The sequence below is a fragment of the Falco peregrinus genome, chromosome 6, assembly GCF_023634155.1.
Source record: "Falco peregrinus isolate bFalPer1 chromosome 6, bFalPer1.pri, whole genome shotgun sequence".
NCBI lineage: Eukaryota > Metazoa > Chordata > Aves > Falconiformes > Falconidae > Falco > Falco peregrinus.
This window is the reverse complement of record NC_073726.1, coordinates 31,091,080-31,111,637: the sequence shown is the minus strand read 5'-3', so window position 1 is coordinate 31,111,637 and position 20,558 is coordinate 31,091,080. Positions and strand designations below refer to the sequence as shown.

The 20,558-nt window shown below is 39.3% G+C and overlaps 1 protein-coding gene across 2 annotated transcripts in view; it reads left to right on the top strand.

The window, feature by feature from the left end:
• CHCHD3 (coiled-coil-helix-coiled-coil-helix domain containing 3) overlaps window positions 1–19,874 on the top strand; it is a 163,664-nt gene extending 143,790 nt beyond the window's left edge. Inside the window, exons 7-8 of one of the 2 annotated variants that reach the window (XM_055807596.1) lie at window positions 12,926–13,061; window positions 19,145–19,874. In XM_055807596.1, coding sequence (XP_055663571.1) covers window positions 12,926–13,061; window positions 19,145–19,168 — 160 coding nt within the window. In that variant the 3' untranslated portion in view covers window positions 19,169–19,874. Of the gene's footprint in view, window positions 1–12,925; window positions 13,062–19,141 lie in introns of both variants that reach the window. The other variant, XM_055807595.1, reaches the window with a different exon arrangement.
• The last annotated feature ends 684 nt before the right edge of the window (window positions 19,875–20,558 follow it).

The following is a 20,558-nucleotide window of genomic DNA, read 5'->3' as shown; positions in this document are numbered from 1 at the left end:
ATTGTGTTTCTTAAGCAGTTCCATTCTCTAGGAATTGACCAGAGCACCAAAACGTACTTTTTCGTATGGCTTTGAACAGGGAAGCAACCTGAATCCTGCTCTCATGAGCATTACTTCTTTCTACCCCCAAACTTACATAGTTTTATCAGTTATTCTCCTTTGATCAAAGAAAATTTGACATTTTGATAACTGAATTCTAGACAGTAGCTGCCTTTTGTAAATATGATCATTTTGAAATTATTTCCCAGAAGTTACAAGTCTTGAAAAAGAATTTTTTTTCTCCTTTTATCTTGAAATTTCCAGCAAGCTTTCCCAGTGGGGATCTCCAAACACAGCTGTGTAAGTCAGTTCATTGATCAGAAGGTAGATCTGCAGTTACACACAGACCAACTGGTGTGACTGTACACAAACTTCACCCAGAGTATTGCACCTTCCTTGGCATAAGGGACTGAAACTCTGATCCATAGACTGCAAAATCCTAATTGTAACAGGGCTCTACCTCTAATGGCTCATAGAAAATGATCCCATTGCCTTTAGACATCTAATATTATGTTAGTCTGCCATGTTAGCCATGGAGCTATGGGTTAGTTGGAAGTACTCGTGTCCAACAAGATAGTCTGTCTCTTTAACAGAAAATTCAAGTTTTGTTTTATTTCCCTAGGAATACTATGCGGTTATTTATTGCGTGTCCTCTACAGGATTTTTTTTCCTGATATTCTGCCCCTAATTTCTGTAAATTTTGACCTGTTATTCTCAGTACTCCTTAATGCAAAATGCTAGATTATTTTCTGAATGTGCTTTTTGCTTCTTTCAGTGGTTATCGCTGCATTTTTAAAGCATGAGTCCTGATGTCTATAGGAGTAAATGCATATATTTGTCATGAAATGTCCTAACCAATTTCTTGAAGGCTTTTGCAGTATCTGATAAATGTATTCTCATATTTCCTTGAACATAAGCTTCATTCTTAAGCGAATCAAAACTCTTTTCCTGCCATTTTTGAAGATGTGATTTCCTAAATATTTTTGTGTTAGCATTTTAAAACATTTTGGCTTTTATAGATGTGACCTGATATTTATGTTCCATGCTGCACACTTAGAAGCATGAAAAGCAGACAGCCTTCTAACCCTAAAAGAACATAACAAGACACAAAGCTGGCTTTTCTCTGCATTTTTCCCCATTACTCTTTATGGAGCATTTAAGTCTTAGTGGATTTTGTCAATTCAAGTGCTGTGTGCCTCCACAGAGGATCTATACCTGAAACTGGAAAACAATGTTAAAAAAAAATAAATCATAAAGATGCACTGTCTCTCACTCTCCTCCTTTTCCATTCATCTGCCTGCAATATAAAATCAATGTATAGCCCTGAAACATTTAAAGCACACATTTAAGTCTGGGGAAAGGAACTGAACAAAATAGATAGAACTAATGTGTGTATCTTTACGGAGACCACTGGAGTGCCATGTCTGTGGCTATAAACTTTATAAAGACAGACTCCCCTGTCAAGGGTCTGTTAAGACAGATAATATTCTGTAGCAAATGCTGCACTGTGCCATATGCATTACTGGAAGCAAAAGAAGATCAGGATCGAAAGGTTTTGCGAGAAAGGCTTTATAGATCCATGTGTAACAGACTACCTCTCTGTCCACACTGCTTTACTGTTAGGGAGATCTTGCTCTTTCGTGGGCTGATGAAATGCAGTCCCTTTTCTTCCATCACATATATTCTTTTCCCTTTGCCTTGACTAGACACGGTAGTTTGGCAAAAAAAATTGTTGTAACCCTCTCAATAAAAAGATGCAGTCAAACATGGTCAATGTAGATTTTAAAAACAAGTTCTTTATAGATAAATTCAGTGTCAAATGAATCCAGTTCACCAGCTCTTCTGTACTAAACATTTTAGCTTCTTTAGGTAGAGAAATTGCAGATATTTTGTCTACAACAAATTTTGGTGGCTTTTATAATTAAGGATAAAGCTAATCTATGTAATGGCTGTATCCTAAGTTCTCTTGGTTTAAAACCTGGAGGCTTGTTACTCCTCTCCAGTTGCGTAGCATGGCACTGCGTGGGGCAGAAGTTGTCTTCAAGTTCTTCAGTACCTGGTTAACCTCATGTTTAGGCAGATAACATTATTGCTGCTTTTTGGATCCTTGCAGTACAGATGTGTGAAGGTCAAACTCCACCATCTCCCTCTTGCTGTGCATATGCATTATAAACTGATTGTTTTCATATAATATCCAAATTAATACAAATCAGGCATTCCCCCTTCTCCTCTAAGAGGGTGTGCGTACAACTGAAGTAAGTTTATTTATTCTCTCAGATTCTGAGTTCAATGCTTGCATATAAAAACACTTAGTCACGTGGAACTCTTCTAGAAGGAACTACTGAAATACTGATAATTTGCACTTCCTACTATAGTTTCTTGAACGTGATACGCATTTTCCTGGGGTCTCTGTTTTGTGTGTGAAAATGCCTTTTGTAGTACAATATACATTTCTCAAGCTAGACCCGCTGTAATCACTTTATCATATATTGAAAGACATGAGAAAAGCAGTTATTTCTTTAAAACTTTCCTTGCCACTTAACGTGAAATCCCAGTTTCAAGCAATTTAGGAGATCCATTAAGCCACTGGGTTGCTCCTATGCATGCATTAGTAACAGGCTTGGTGTAATACGGAACCGACTTGCTATATCATGGACACATTTATGAAGATTGATAACAGCCAGGGTTCAGTGTTAACTTTTATTGTCAACCAGGCTGCAGGAGAAACTGCCTAGTATTGCTTTTGCTTTGATTTATGAAAAGGTTGCTGCATGAAAAAGACATCACATAAAATAGCTCTACTGGCAGTAGCATTATAAAATAGGGCCGTAAGTAGACCAAACAATAACTAACTGTAATTATGTTCATTATTGTCTCTCCCGGCTCTCTGTACCTTTGGTAGGGTGCTTGCACTCACTACCACGTTAGCTTTAAAGTGGACTCACCTTTCCCACGAAGTAGGATGAACATGATAAAATCCTGCTGGTTTATATAGGCAGTACCCCCAAAGGAGACCTTTGTTGTTTGCGGCATGAAATGAAAGAGGTCATTTAAATTTTACCTACTTGCAGAAGTGATACGAGGAAGAGGAAAGGTCTTCAGAAAAAAATGCTGTTTCTGTTACAAATTCTATCACTGAGGTATTTTGTCCTAAATTGTTACTGTTCTCCTGTCAGGGTTATTTCAGACTGTATTATAATTTAGACCCCTTAAAAGCCAAACCCAAAAATGGCAGCATGATGGCAAAGATCACCAGTTTCCATCTTTAGATGGGAAGAATTATTATTTTCTTTCTCTGAGCCTAGTACCAGCCTTTGTAATGAGATGTGCCACAGCAGGAGGAAGTTGAATTCTTCAGTTGGCAGCAATTAGCAGTAAAACTTCAGTGAGAACCAGTTGAAATCAAGGAGCATGACCTAACTGGGAAAAATTTCAGTGGTTGATCTAAAGTTTGTCGAAGTTGAGATACTTTAACTTAAAAGCGTTCTACTACCAAACTACCTGAAGACCTTGGCAAAAAAATAGCAACTTAAAAAACATCTGATAAGGTTATAAAATAGGAGGCATCCGAATTACTTTCTTGGATCAGACTGAAGTTCCATTAGATAACCCATTGTCTATTAATGCTGCCAGTACACAACAAATGTGTAAGGAGAGAGCTTTGTAAGTTCTTTGGGAGTTGGTAATGATGTTTCCCCTCTACTTTCCGGTGTTAAACTGCTTTCCAGGTGCCATCATGTCTTACAATAGTCCCAGGGAAGCATCCAGCAGTAGGCAGTGAAAAATTATGACATTAAAAATAATGAAAAAATATGAATGTTGTGCTTTACAAATCATCTCTCTAAGTTCAGTTCATATGTTCGTCGTGAGAGGTACATTTTCCCTACTAGGATGCTAAAAGGGATGTTGAGAGCATTATGTTCTAATATTTCTATAATACATTGTATGAGCACATTAAAACTAAGTTACATTATAGCAAGGTCCAGTACCCACTTATTATCAGCATGTTCGCAAGGTGATTATTACTCTTTGTGTGTGCTTGCTAACACATTATTGTTGTTGCAGCCCAGCTGATTATATTTTATTAAAAGGGTGGCTCGGCACAGCCCCATGCAAACTAAGGAAGTGCACGTAGCCTTTCTACCTTATCAGAGTGAATCCAAGCCTTTTTTGTTAAATAACTTCATGCCCAAATGAAAAATTGGCATTTATTCTACCATCTCTTAAGATTGCAACCTTCAGTTCCCTCAAGTAATCATCACCTGCAGGAGCAGTGATGCTTGAAGTATTTAACTGTTGATTGCTTTTTCTGTACGCTACTTCTTCTCATAATACCTCTTATTTTTGTGATGTTTGGGCTTCTTATGGCTGAAGAAAATAGTTAAACATATATTGCTCTGGAGAGTCATATTTGGTTAATAATGTGCCACGTGTTAGTTTCTTGTGGTGCTTTGCATTGAGTGCAGTAGTTGACCTTTGCTATAGATGAGAAACGTGTCTTATTAGAATACATTATATAGCACCTATATAAAGGAAAAGCTTTTTTTTTTAGTACAGGTAGTGTAAGGTGCTGTGAAGATTTTATTATCACGATTTTGGGATGATCATATTACTCAGGCGTTTACAAAGCCTGAAGTGAGTTGTATAGCTCTTGGGAAATAAGTGGCAGCAATAAATCTATACCATGGTATGCTGTTGTGTATTTGGTTTATGCTGCTTTTTTGGGCATTTGGTCTTTTTTTAGGTCTGTCAGTGTGTGTGTACGTGCGCACTTTACAAACACAGTGCTGTAACAGTACTTTGGAAAATTGAACATAGGGACAGGAATAAAATGAAAATGGATAAAGTGACCGTTGAAGTAGATAAAACTGTGTAATTTTTTGCCATCTTCATGTCAAAGCAGGTTTCAGACTGTCTCAAAATTATTTTTTCCTTTAAAAATCAGAAATATTATATTGTATTTTCACATAGTATGTAATGCTAATTGATATACTCAAGTAGTCCTGGCACAGCAATGGTTGCAAACCACTGACATCAACCACTTCTATGAGAAACGTCAGCCAAGCATTGATTAGATCTCCCAAAGACTCCACTTATCATGAGCTGTAGCTAGATCTGAAGAGGGCAGTGGTTCCCTAACTGCTTGCTGCAGCCTAAACTTCCACAGTGCCAAAAAGCCCCCCAGAAGTCCTAATAGTAAGAAATGGCACTGCCTGGTGTTTGCCACAGTGATTTTGACTTGTCTGCCCATAAACAGCTGAGTGGAATCTTGCCAGTCTTCATTAACTATTTTTTTGGGTGGAGCAATGAGACAGAGTTCAAGTGATGCCACATGCAAATTCTAAAAATAATTTGTGATCTGAATTTACATTATGAAGCTTGAAATGCAAGCGTTGATATGCTGATCACGTGTGCATGGAAGTGAAGGGGTTTGCTCAATTCAGACTGAGTAGATTTGACTCTCGTGGTGGAATTAGTTTGGGTTTTGTGGTTTTTGTTCTGCCGAGTGGTTGGACAGACTTCTGAATATCTGAGATGATTGTTCTTTGTCTCTTAACTTGCCAAACTTAGGAACTGATTTTGATCAGTACAAGACCAAGAAGTCCTGTGTGTATATATATATATATATATATATCTCCAGGTGCATTGCATGGATACAATATATTTCATGTAACTACAACTGCTCCTTCCAGAGCTTCTTCTGATTAAGGATTGTAGTTGCTATGTTATCTTTTCTATGCTGTAGAGGCATGCATGCCTCTGTTAGCAATCTAAAATTTGTACCATTATCATCCATGTGATTGTTTATTTTAGTATCCTAGTATCCAATAAAAACTGTTCCTTATGCTTAAAAAAAAAAATGTGCATCCTAAGTTTGGGTAATTCCAACATGTTGTTCCCTTTGCAGCTGCACAGACCAGCTGTGTGTGAGGTACATTTGTATAATAATATGTTGGTATACTTTGTATTTTAAGGGGTTTTTTGTTCTTGTTTTCAAGGGAAGGGAATTTTATAAACAAATAGTGGTTTGGGATAATAAAAGTCAATTCATATCAATTTAAGTAAAAGTATTCAATCTAATTTTGTCTGTCAGGTTTGATGGGAGTCTTGTATTCATTTGATGACTTGCTCGTCAAGCTGTTTGGAGTACAAGCAGTTATAGCAGGTCACATCAGAGGTCCGCTAGCTTGGGCAACAGCTAGGAGTGGGTACTTAAGGAATGCTGTAAAAATAGAGGAAGTATGCAGTGATACTGTTTTACCTTTAAAGAAGTAACAGAGTAGGGCTTTTCTGAGCCAAACACTGTATTTTTGCTTATGATGTCGTGATGGGCTTTGCTTACGTTGCTGTATAATTATCATTTGAACTCAAAACATGCTTAATGATAACCCCAGTATCCTCTAGCAGCAAGTACCAGCTTTTCATTATGTGTTTTTTGGAAAAGGCTTGAATTATTTTTTTTGTTGTAAATGTACTGCTAGAAAATTTGACTGGCTGCCTCTCCTGTACACCATTGATAATCTCACAGATCCAGCTCATGTTCACTTGCAATTATCTTTCTCTAGGCTGAATAGATCTAGTCCTAACGTAATGTCCTGAGAGTACAAAGACTTACCTTGGCAACTAGTTCATTGGTCTAATTAGGATTCACAACTAGGAAATCTTTTTCTGATCCTCATCCTTTCTGTTGTAAGTCCCAGCTCAAGAAGGGGTTTAAGAATGTGCATAACTTTGCACATGCAAATGTGTAATTATTCACTTCTTGAAGTTCTGCTGGTATTTATGCATTTTGCCAGATTTGAGATCTTAAATTCTCTCTGTTAATCTTAGAGATGCTCTTTCCTCCCTGGATGCAATAAATAAGTTGTTGCAATACAAGGAATGGTTTCCCCTTTGTTTATGCTAAAAGCTGAACCAACATACCAGGTGCTATACCAGGTGGGAAACACTCACTAGGCAAAGAAAAAGGCATCTATAAAGGTCAATAGTACTGTCTGCCTGTCTTCATTGTTAAACCAGGTCTTTGTCAACATACTGAACTTGGCTTAGTATTCTCTAGACATAATTAAATGTGTGTCTTCAAGCAGTGTGTGTGTGAATACGCTGGAATGTGTCTTTCCTCCTCGTCTCTGTCCCTAAATTTCACAGGTCAGAGTGTTTGAAATAGATTTGTATTTGCTTTTAAGAAGGCTGGGTAAGAGATGAAATAAATGAGAGGATGGCAAACATTTGCCTATGTTTTTTCTCAGTGCTGGGATTTTAGGTGAAAGCATCTAAAAATAATAAGGCCAGTATTAGCACTGGCCTTGATCACTAGTAGCAGCACAAAGGATACATATATCAGCAGGCAGAGTAAGTTATTCCAAGTTCTGCATAAGTCATTCATTTAGTATTACTACACATATTTAGCGCTCTCAGTTGTAGAGCAGAAACAACTGTGGTTCTCTTCCACCACTTTATCATAGATTGATTAGGCAAATTCTTTCTTTTATACCTTCTGGAAAAGTCACACTATGTAGTCAAGTGTAAATAAAAGCAAGAATCACTCTACAGTACTTGATCTTTTGCTGGCAGCACTTCCCACACGGTAATTTTGAGGGCTCTGTGTGGGCACAGCTTGATTATGGACTGCTTCATAACATCAGTTGTAGATATTCAGAAATCAAATCTGTGGTATTACTTCCAAATGATTTTTAGAAGAACATAACCATTTGGTTTGTGCTTTACATGTTTCATAATGCACTTTCAAGTCATCACCTACTTAATGTGTGAAGACATTTTTAAAAAATAATTTAATATAAAGAGTAAATTAATTTAAAACTAAAAATAATGGTGCAGCAGTAAGGACCTTCATTACCATATGCCCTTTTGTCTTTTTTCCCGTTATATGTTTTGCAACTATTTTCTGTACCGTAAACAGGTCCTTCAAATTCACTCAGCAGTGATGCTGTTGGAAGTGGCTCTTTTTGGATGAGGTAATCTTAAAGAATAACCCATTTGCCACCAGCTTTTTGTGTCATGGTGGAAAATACCACTGTCTTGCTGCTGTTGCAGACGTGTCGCTTATACTTCCATCTTGGAGCTGGCCTTCTGTCTCGGTCTTCTCAGCTAGACTTACATTTCACTCTCACTGTACCTCATCTGTCTGCTCAGCTAAATCCATCACTACTCAGACTGCCAGCTACTGCAACATTTATTTTGTGTGTTGTGTCCCCCACGCCCTCCTGCCATGAGAAGAGAAACCTTGCCCTGCCGATGTCTGTTGAAAGCAGTGCTGCAGGTAGTTTCCCACCCTGGATTCACATCATCTCCTTTCGTCCTGCCACTGGCTTCCCGTCAATGTTATCCCATGCAAGTCACAAGTCTTTGCTTTTGAAGCCCTGTATGTCCCATTTCTTCTTCCCTTCTGTTTCCAATTCCCTGTTTACTTTCTCTCTGAATATGTGATGCCACCTTCTATCCCTCACTTACCTGCTTTTCAAACAAGCACCAAGTTTTTGGTGGTTCTCACAAAGAATTTCTGCTAGACATAGACAACAGTAAACAGTAATTGATTAACTTCCACAAATCCCTCTTAAAATCCTCTTGGTTGCTGACAAATGACTTGAAAACAATTAGGCTGTTGTTATACTTAGTGGCTGCCTATTGTGAGGGTACAGATTGCCTCAGTTTCCTTTTGTTTCACCATCTGTTTTCATCAACTTGTTGTTTCTTATCTGTGTGTGCATTATAAGCACACTGAGAAAAGAAACATCCTTTTTTTTTCTCTGTGCGTGCTACCTGGTGCAGTTGGGGTCTGGTCACAGTGTGGCGCCTCTGATGCACCCGCAGGAGTAAATAAAACAGGTCAGGACATCATCTCCCATGTGCTCCTGTGCTGGTGCATTGGGTCTAATTGGTAGCACATTCATTTATAGAGTTTTGCTTTGGAGCTGGCTTCCCTGGCCAGCACCAAGCATGACTGGGTGAACAGCACATTCTGGGGACTGTGCCCAGGTTGCAGTTTGGATGTAAATGTGCTGAGCTGCTTGCTTGGAGGAGAAGGCAAGATTTTACACTTAAGAGGTGTAGGTTGTGTTGTATCCTGCTGCTTGCCCTTGGACCTAGAGGATCATCTCTGGTCTGTTTTGTTTAGTAGTACACAGGTAGCCTTAGATGCCAAGGGTTACGCACATAAAACCAGATGCTTTTGGTAGGTGCCAGCATTTTAATGAGGAATAAAATTAAGCCCTGGATACTTCTGGCCATCTAATGGCACTATCGTTTGTATTGCTTGCTGGTTTTTTGTTGCTATTTTTTTCCCCATATTTTATGACAATTGCCTCAAGTCCTGATCTGGTGGGATTATGCCAGATACCTTCACAGTTGGAAACTCATCAGTGATTCAGATTCCTTCAGCCAGAATGTCAGTTCTATCACAAAGCTTGTAAAGCTTACCGTGGTGATTTCAAATTTCCTCTTTAGTAGACATTTTGTTTGAATGCTGTGAAGGGGCTCCTTTCTCGGAGCCCCCAGGAGTACAATAAGCTATCTATGCTCTTTGAGAGAGGCTAGATGAGTACAAAGTTACCGTCATTAAATTTTCTCTTCATGCTTTAGCATAGAATATTTCTTTTTAAATCTCTCTCATTTTCTTTTGTGTCTTCATCCTATTACCTTTATGAGTTTGTGGTGCATCAGCTTGATGGAAAAGGTGGGTGCACAGCTCCCTCAGAGGTTTATTCCAGCACACAGAAATATTGTGCTAGCACGTGAGGTGCTTGAGGAGCAGCTGGAAAAGCGAAGGCAGATCAAGTAATTATAAACTTAATAAAAACACGTTGTTGCAAGCTTGCCATGTGGTGCACGCTGCAGATCAGATGGCTGTTCATATTGACTTTTGCTAAGAAAAGCATTTTAGAGTTCATGTGTGTTGATTCTGTAAAATAGTTCTTCAGTTGCACTGAATGGAGATGGAGATCTGTCAGGGTTCCCTTGCAGTCCTGGTTTACTACTACACTATGGATTTTTCCTTCAGTTTAGTTGTGAAATTCCTAAGTGACTAAATGAATAAATCCTTGCTACATGTTCCAAAATACAGATCTCTCCCTGGGGACACAGGGTAGCTCAGGGAGTGGACCTCCTGCTCAGAGCAGAGTCAGCTCTGGGACCAGATCCAGTTGATTTATCCATTCAGGTATTTAAAACCTCCACATTTTCACTGTAGATTCCACATAGTTACTCTATGTTGTACACTGTTTACCTTTTCTGACAAGCTATTTCTTCAGCCAAGCCCCACAGACCCTTAAATGCTTCTGTATTTATTTATAGGAACTTTAAAGAAGTTCTCTGTTAGGGAAATACTTCATTTCCCTTTTGAGGAGTTTCCTTGCTGCTGGCTGTTTCCGACCATCTGTCTGAGAGTCCTGTCGTCCATCACCGAGCAGAAATCAATTGCAAACCCTTCGGTGGCGTTACCATAATGCGCGATGCAGTCTTCTTTCCTGACCGGGGGATCCTGCGGCACGTGGTTTATGGCCATCTAATGTTAGACAGTAATCTCATTTAACATTTTCCCAAAAGTGCAAGTAGTGCATTAGGGTAGTGTAACAAGCACAGCAGATCAATATGGAGATTGTGCTCTCCTTCAACAGATTAATCCAAGGAAATAGAATTTGTTGACTTGAAGGAAGTAAATGGCCCTGTTCGCATTGACCCTGTGTCAGGTCTGCAGTGCCTGGAAGGACAGGCAGTGGGCTGAGAGTTAAGTTTTGAAAAATCACCAGTGAAAAGTCATAGTATGAAAACAAGTAACTGTGGGGCGGGAGATGATGTGTCTTAAAGGGCTTTGATACGGTTGGCAACATAAAGAGTCCATTGAAGCATTCAAATAAGGGATAATACATCGAATAGTCACTAATGGCATGGCTCAGGGAAAAAAGCAATCAAAAAAGCTCCATTATGTGGGTTAGAGATCCCCATTGAAATGGCTTTAAGTACAATTACAGAATTTATGTAGCAAGTGTAAAGCAGCCCATTTCCTTCACTCTTCACCTTTATATAAGAAGTCACTATAAAGTCACTTGTGAAAAAAGGCACAACTAGGTTTACTCTGTGTATTTTTTGTTTAACTCGTAGTCTATTGTATTGGTTTACCAATCCAGACTAGGGTTTCAGGCATTTAAAACGAGCTCTGGTTTAACTGGACCTGAATCATCACCACTGTGAGTCTTAGGTCTACAGAGTGCACATGGTGATTCCTCTCATACTCCATCCCGATATGGGCCTTGCCATAATCAGTTGGTGTGCAGCAGTTTATAGTCATACATTTTGATGCCTAACACACTTTTGAAGTGCTTGCTGATATCAGCAAAGGGAGGATTAAGGGAAAATCCTCATCCATACGAGTCTACAGAATTTTGAACTTTCAGATCATAAAGTGTGTAAGCACCTGGGACTGCATTTAAATTCTGTTTTAGGCATTTCACAGATGTACAGTAATGAATGAAAGGAGTAAGAAAGATGTTTTATATAGGTACATACTGTAAAATCAAGGTGACTTAACATTCCTTTTTTTTGGTACTGCATCTTAAGTGATTGCCAAGAAGTCAGTTCCCCTAAGGAACAGCATTGTGCTTTGCAGTTCACTTTCTTACTGTGTAAAGTAGAAATCTGCCTTGATTAATCAGCAAAATAAGAAGGAACAGAGTATTCATCTGAAGATACTGTGGCTGATGAGTCTCAGGTTTTTTATGACTTTGTTGAACTAAAAATATTTGGGCTGAAATGGATGTTACAGCAGCTACTGTCAGGCCTCCCTAGTAGGGTAAATGGGAAGATGTGTTAAGTATACAGTTTGCACACATAAAGAAAATGGTTGTTTTCAAGGAATATGAAGCATAAATGATTTTCTAAATTTTTGTGGGTTTTTTTCCTAATGTTTAAATGTTTTCTTTGGTGTGAAAAGGGTTTAATTGGGATTTGATTGCCTCTTACAGAAATAAGTACCTTAAAAGATATTTATAACGCAAATGTACAGGTAGATTACCAACCCTTTTAGTTTTCAAACAGTAAAATTTTGTATTCCCATTTTAATTCTGTGGCACTATCCGTGTGGATAACATTTTTATAAATTAGTGCAAATTACAAGATTTTTGTCCAAAAGAGTTTGGATTTTACAGGACGGACTAAAGAAGCTTCCCTTCCTTTGACTTCCATTGAAGGCAAAAAGTGTCTTGCATCAGCCGAAAAGATGGCAAGAGTAATGAATCCATATGGTAAAGAAAATAGAATTCCTAAATAACTCGCACATCTGGTGTTAGGATTAGAATTGAGGTGATGGAAAGGAGGATGCGCCAAAAATAGAGGCTATCGTCAGATCAGCAAAAGTAGGTTGTGTAATTTGCTGACGGTAGCAGGGCTTTTATATTCTTGAGGTCAGCCCAACGGGCGATTGCACTTTTATGCAGGAGCAATGTTTAGTATGTAGCAAGATTATGGTCATAGGGCTATACAGCTATGAAATTTTCCTGTGGTTCTGTGACTGTGTTTCTAATGTAGGTGAGATCAAATGTGCTTTGTCATTGCTGGGATCTTCAGTTAAAGATGTGTGCTGATAGGAAGTTGGATGTTAATTTTCTTTGCCAGCTGGAGTCTGAGTGTACTGGATCATGAGGACACTTGTGATGCTAGTAGCCAAACTTCTGCAACTCACGTTGATGTTTGTGTCTGATGTTACCCACTTTATAACCCAACTAGCTCTAGAAAAAACCTTTCTTTATGAAGTGTTTTCCTTCACTTCTATTATTTAGTTTACTTACTTCTTAAAAAAAAATAATAAAAGAGTTGCATCTTCCCTGAAATCTTTTTGAGAAGGAAACTAGAAAGTTCTTTTCTCTTTCCCCAGGCGATATGAGTCTCATCCAATCTGTGCTGATCTGCAGGATAAAATTCTACAGTGTTATCGACAACATGCTCAGGAGACACTCAGCTGCTCTGCCCTGGCTAGCCAGTACCTGCATTGTGTCAATCATGCCAAACAGGTGAGTTAGAAATATTGCCACTGGATTAATGATGGAATGAAGAAGAGAGGAAGACCATCAGATTATCCAGTTAGTCATTCTTACATGCTAAAGCAGTACAGTTCCCACTATGTCAGTTCTCACAAGCTCTGTGGAGTCCACTTTCAATTTATTTAAATGCTAGGGTTTCAGTCTCTTCCCTTGGGAAGCTGTTGTTTAGTGTAGTAGCTATCGCTGTTAGCAGATGTTTCCTGGTATCTGCAGTTTTAGCAGTAAAACAAGGGGATTAAACTATGTGGTACTATTTGTTATAAATATGACAAACAAGTGGATGTCTTAAACTCAGTTGCTCACCAGCTGGAAGTCTTTCATGTTTTTAAGATTTCTTTTATTTTATGTATTCTGACAGTCTAATACTCCCCTTTACTTGGTCTTGCCCTCCTCTCTTCCATTTTTCTGGGGTATGGGTTGTTATGTGAATTAAAACCTTGATGCTTTATTAGTGCAGCACAAGGGAAAATTATAAGAATACGTACATCTTTCAGTTAATAGAGGCTAACATTTCCAAATACTATTTTTCACCAGCTTACATCTTTCAAACATAGAGATGCCTATGTTGACCTCAGTTGTGTTCTTAAAAAAGCCAGGTGGAAATGTGCTTATAGATCATGTAAGCAGCATACGTCAAAAGTGCTTAAATAAGTCAGTTATCTTTATTTCTTCTAAAATCTATGAGTTGATATTTGAACATGTGAAAAAGTATGCTGTAGTGTGTTAGCAGAGACTCAGCAAGCACACCTAGTATTTGATAATGATAATTTTCACTCAAGATAATTCTGGCTGTATAGAAAATTAGTAAAGTTTTAATCATTCTCAGTGACCTTTTTGCTGTTACACTGGCACTGTTTTGCTCTGGTGTTACTGAAGATCTTGCTGGAGTTAACACTGCTCATGGTCTAGTGCTGTGTAAGACGTGGTAGGAGACAATGGTTGTGTGGCAGTGCTAAAGCAGTTTTCTCCGTCCACAGTGCTTAATACATTTGTGTGATGCTATTATTGTTAATTCTTTGTTTATATAGTCAGTGTACACCTCTTTACACAGGCAGCCTGTCTGGACTAGCAGTGCTGGAAGACAAATTCAGCTAACAGCTGTAGTTTGGTTGTTCTCTGAACACTGCAGGACAAGGACAATTTGTCTGGCTGTCCAGGCAGCTCTAAAATCACTTTATGGTATTAAACATTGTTACCATCACTGAAAACTGTAAAGAGGATCCATGTGACGAAAAATAAAAATCAATGAGATCACTCTGTCCCTTTCAAAATTACCTCTTTTGATATATCCTTAGTTGATAAGCCTCCTGCCCACTTGTTAATGCACCAAGCTCCTGAGCTTCTTAATTTCATTAAAAAATCTACAGCCTGCTCATGAAAACTTTACCTGATGTCCTAGCCTGAAGTTTTCTTTCATGAAGCTGCTGACACTTCATTCATTTTGCAAAGATGGTTGAGCTGTGCTCAGGTACCCGAGCATGCGAAGTGCAACCAGCTTTGTCCAAGTGCTTTCCTTGGGCACAGGAGCTGATATGGCTCCAGCTCGAAAATGTTGCTCATCCCCTTCTTCCCAAAGCCATACAGTTCTCCATGAACTTTTGAACTGTTTGTTTGTTTTGGGTTTTTTTCCTTAAATTGAATTGAGATTTTTTTGGTTAATTCCTACTATGACAAACAATAATTTGTGTCTGGGTTTTTTTAAGTTTTCTTTTAATGTGTTTTTTGTATTCTAAAACCCAGTCTGAAGTTACTGGACCATGGGTGGGTATGAGACATTTTAGAAAAAAAGGTCGATAATTAATATTAGGTTTGTTATGTAGTGGACTAGATTTTCATGGTGGCTTGCATCATCTGGAACACTAATTTACTGCATTTATAATTTTGTATTATTTTTTGAAGTAACTAAAAAAGTTAGATTAATTACTTATACATAGTACTATAGAATGGTTTGGGTAGGAAGGGACCTTAAAGAGCATCTAGTTCCACCCCCTGTGCCATGGGCAGGGACACCCCCCACCAGCCCGGGTTGCTCCAAGCCCTGTCCAGCCTGGCCTTGAGCACTGCCAGGGATGGGGCAGCCACGGCTGCTCTGGGCAGCCTGTGCCGGGGTCTCACCGCCCTCACAGGGAAGAGTTTCTTCCTAATATCTAATGTAAATCTACCCTCTTTTACTTTAAAACTGTTATCCCTTGTCCTGTTGCTACAGGCCTTACTAAAAGTTCTGTCCTTATCTTTTTTATAAATCCCCTTTTAAGTATTGAAAGGCCTCTTTAAGGTCTCCCCTCCGCAGAGCCTTCTCCAGGCTGAACAGCCCCAAATCTCCCAGCGCATCTTCCTAGCAGAGGTGCTCCAGCCCCCGATCATCTCCGTGGGCTCCTCTGGACTCGCTCCAACAGGCCCGTGCCCTCCTTGTGCTGAGGACCCCAGAGCAGAGGCAGCGCTGCAGGGGGGTCTCACCAGAGCGGAGCAGAGGGGCAGAATCCCCTCCCTGGCCCTGCTGGCCACGCTGCTCTTGGTGCAGCCCGGGGCTCGGTTGGCTTGCTGGGCTGCGAGCGCACCTTGCCGGGCCACGCTGAGCTTCTCGTCCACCAGCACCCCCAAGTCCTTCTCCTCAGGGCTGCTCTCAATCCATTCTCTGCCCAGCCTGTTTGTGCTTGGGATTGCCCCGACCCAGGTGCAGGACCTTGCACTTGGCCTTGAACTTGATGGGGTTTGCACGGGCCCACCTCTCAGGTCTGTCAGGGTCCCTCTGGACAGCATCCCTTCCCTCCTGCGTGTTGGCTGCACCACTCAGCTCAGCATCATTGCAAACTTGCTGAGGGTGCGCTCAATCCCACTGCCCGTGTCATTGACAAAGCTAAGCTGTAACTAAAGTTTAAGCTATAACTGAAGTTTGTATCTGATAGGAATTTCTTCAGAAAACTATGATGAGGATGAATTAATTCATGTTCAGAAGGTGCAGGAAAAGGAAATTGCATAAATATGAGCATTGGGGTTTTGAACCTTTTTAAACACCTTTTTTCTTGAAGATCTTCAACCAAGCCTGTCAAGTAGTTAAAAGTGTTTCCTAAATGTTTCTTATTCTCTCTCACACATGTTTCAAGTTGAGAATTCAGAGAGGTTTTTCTCTTATGATAACAGAGAAAGAAGGCTTTTATGATGGAAATATTTTCAAGCAGGAACAATTGTTTTTCATAATGAACATCAGTCCTCTGTAGCTCATCCTCCATGTGTTGCAGCTGTAATTGTAATTATTTTTACTTGCTGATTGCCCAGAAGTCCAGACAAACAGTTACTTTGAAATAATTGCTAAACACTGTTATAAAATACTTCAAAATTACCTACTATTTGTGCTTGGTTGGAAGACAGAGAAGTGGGATAAATAGCAGATTCAGAAATGAAAAAGTTAACTGACACTGGCTACAAGAAACAAACAAAGAAGAAAATTTGCTAGAGGGAATAGACCAAGATATTGAAAACCAAGTAAGTTAACTAATCCGATTTCCTGGCGGTGAGTCTGGGCACTTGTGCTCAGGCTGAGCACACTCTGTGCTTTTCATAAATTGAATTTATTGACTCCTCTTTCTTTCCTATCTTGCTTATAATTATCTCACCCTCTCTTCTGTATGCTCCTTATTTCTCATCCTGTCTGTAATCTCATGTCTCTATCTGTCCTTTTCTCCCCTTGTTAGAAAAGCCCAGAGAGTTGTTAATTCAGAGGAGTTTGACACATTGTTGTATCTTTGCTTTACATCTTTTCCCAAAGTCATGAGAAGCTAGTGAGATAAATTAAATTCTGTTATTAATGTTTGCATTTTATTATAATAGTAACAGAGGGGAAAACTTACTTAATGGAGCCATTAAGGGGAAGATATTAGGATTGTCTGTGGCATGTATCTGTGCTCCTACTGCTGAAGTAAATCCAACCAGACCAGTCGCTGCGCTAATACAGACCATCCAGTGGCATTTTAATCACTTAGACTAGTTGGCCATCCACTGATATGGACGAGGTGGCTGTTAAAATGCCCTTCTTTTTTTTCTTCTTTTTTTTCAATTCTTTCTTTTCCTTTTTTCTTTCTTTTTTTTTTTCAATTCTTTCTTTTCCTTTTTTCTTTCTTTTTTTTCAATTCTTTCTTTTCCTTTTTTCTTCCCCCCCCCCCCCCCCCCCCCCCCCTTTTCTTTTTCCCCCTGGCCTGCAGGGAGTCCTGTTTCATATATGGAAACACAACTAGTCTATAGCTTAACGAAGTCTGTGCAGTAGTTCCCTATTAGACCAATGAATTTCAGAGGGATGCAAGTCTCTGCAGGCAGGTGAGATTTGAAAGTACTTGAAAGAATGTTAACGACAGCTGCTGGTGTCTGACAGCCTGGCTACAAAATGTTTTCTATCAGCCTTGTAACCATTATTTGAATTTTTAGGATAGTGTGATCCTTAATCATGTATCCTAGTCAGAGTAAAACCATTATTTTAGCCTCATCCTCCAGTATTTTTACTAGATACCATCTTCCAATCTAATAGAAAATTCAGTGTAGCTGTAAACACGGAACTGAAATGCAATAAAAAGGCCTTGTCTTTTATGGCCACCATTTAACACTTCCTTAATTGAAGGAAATTGATTATGGAAGACTCAGACCAGGTTTGCTTCATGCCTACATTGGTGTTAAGAAAAAACACAAGGAAAATATTTTAAATACATTAACTTCTTAAGTGATGTGAAATGGCAAGAATCAGTAAAGAACATTAAAAAAACCCTGAAAATGTAGACAAAAGCAAAGCAAACCCTGGAACACTCCCATTTGTCTGAAGATGAAATTTTGTGGGCAGAAATATGTGTGTGATGAACAAATACCTGTCATTTCTTTCCTTAGGACACTAAATAAAGGTAACACAATTTTTCTCAGATCTTTTGGGAATTTCCTACGTTAACTTAGGCAGTGTTAAATTTACTTAAAGTTAATATTCAGCCCAGCAATGGCTTTGAACATGTTTCTGTAATACCACCGCAAAAAGAGTCTTCCAGGTAAAGTAGCCTTCATCAGTTTTAAGAAATCTCCACGGGGATGCTGTCAAACTGAGATTGGAGATTTTGTTAACTGCGAAAAGTTTCCCATATTTTTGTTTCTAATAGCACCTAGGGAGCATAAAACCAACTCCTTGTATTTTGTCAGAGTATACTTCTCTACCACAGATTCTGGAGAATATTTGTGATCACAAGGACATTTGCCATCTTTTCATGTGCACTGCTCCTTGGTACGTCTCTTCATCCTTTCTTTCTAAGGAGAACTTTCTGTTCTCCTTACTGATCTAGACAAGTAGTATCCATACCTATACTTACTTCTTCAGATCCTTGATTTCTAGATCATGGCAGTGGGAAGTTCTTAGTAGAGCCCTACATACTGTCCTTGCGAGTCTGCATTTTCATGGTGGAGGCCAGGACCTCTTTGAAGAGTCAAGACCTTGATGGCAGAGCTCTCTGGTGTGGCAGGAGGAATAACTCTTGGACTGCTTGATAAATCTATACTTTTAGCTCTTGGTGGCCTGACTGTGCACAGGAGGTGATTAATGAACCACAAGGTCAGTGCAACATGTTCAGACTATTGAGATTTTGATTATGACTCAGAACACAGGAAGGACGTAGGCAGCAGAGATACTTAGTGTTGTATGACTTCAGGATATATTTCCTCGAGTATGTAATTGCTGGAAACAGAATTAATCTTATTGTAAGGCCAGACATTTTAATTTCCTTAATAGCCATAGCACTAGAGCCATGATGGCATTAGGATGGATGAAAAGGAAGTGTCACTGGAACTCTTCAGGCTCCAAAGGGTTGGCTCGTTGAGTCCTCAAATAGCTTCATTCTGCTTCTGTGACTTGTGTCTGTGATGCTGTGTATGTTGACAATGGGGTTTTTTTCTATATATTAATTTAAAAAATTGCAAATCCTAGGAAGGAATTGTAGCCAAACTTCAGGGAGTCTCTGGAATAACTTTGAGTTACTGAAATATGTGTTTCTCCCTCTCTCTTCCTCTCCTCCCTAACCATTTTTTAGCAGAGCATGCTTGGGAGAGGAGGATAAAGGCATTGTCCAAATCAAGCACAAGACCATCAACTCTAATTTCAGCAGAAGAGCATTTTTTCCCCAAGAATGATATGACAGCCCATTTACAGGGCAGACCAATAAAGAGAAGAACTGGAAGAGCCATTTCAAGAGCAGCAGCCATCACGGCTCAATCAGTGTGACCATTTGAAAAGCCAAGACCTGTATCTTATCACATCAGAAATCATACATCCGAAGATACTGTTCAGTCTTAGTAAGATCCACTTATTGGTGATTGAAGGAAGGAAAAGAAAGGAACCTTTCACTGACCTTAGAAAGGGGAAATATCCTTCAAATGCTGCTATTTCTTTGTAGAATCTCCTCAAAAACTTCTTGCTGCCACAGGCACAGGTATGTAACACTTGGTGTGCTGGGACATGGCAGTCCTTTGTGAGCAAGTCAGCCGCTGCTCCTAACCGTACAGCTCGTATTCATTGCTCGTATTAAAGTTTCCCTTACAGTGTATAATGACATAAATTGTGCTTTAACTTATTTCTCAAATTATGTAACTTAAGCAAAGTCTCTCTCCATGCCTTCTGCTGGAAGAAGTGTTCATGATCCAACACTTAAGATGTAACATGGCCTTTATTTACGTGAAATGATTCTGTTGTGCTCCTCACTTCTATCAAGTACTGACGAATATGCCTCGCTCTGTACCAACAATAAATATATTTTATGCACAAGATTGATGTTTCAGTCTGTCTCTTCTTTTGCTCAGAGGCGGGTGGTGTTCCCTCTGCCGTGTCAATCATGTTTTTGCAGCAGATGTTATTGCTGAAGTTTTAAAGCATAGACTTTTATGCATAACCAACCTTGGTTTCAGGAACGGTACTTACATGTAACTGTTTTCCATCCCAGCAACCTAAAGGGACCCCACGTGACAGTGTGCTGGTGATTCGTGCACCACCAGTTTCCTTTCTTGGAAAGTACTTGTGAATGGAAGGCCATACACTGCCCCAAACTGCAAACTATCTTTATGCAGGTACCCAGTTTCATTTGGGCTTGTTCAGATAACGACCGTTGCATTCATCTCACCAAGCAATCTTAGAAAATATTTTTTTACACAATAGTAGCAGTGTCAGATGAGCAATGTGTCTAGAGCCTTCTGCTATTTATTTACCTGTTCTGTTTCTCTAATTGGCTACGTTTGAACTGTACAACTGTGAGTGCACCTGTGGTTCTCACTTATTATTTATTCAAAATATTGCCAGTCACTCTCCTATTCTGATTATCGAGATGCTTTGTGAATACTGTTTAATTAAGGGTTTGGGTTTTTTGTTGTCGTTTTTTTGTTGTTTTTTTTTAATGCTACAAAAAGAAGCTGGGCTTTTTAACATGTGAAGCAACTGTAGTATCAGTAGGAGAGGAA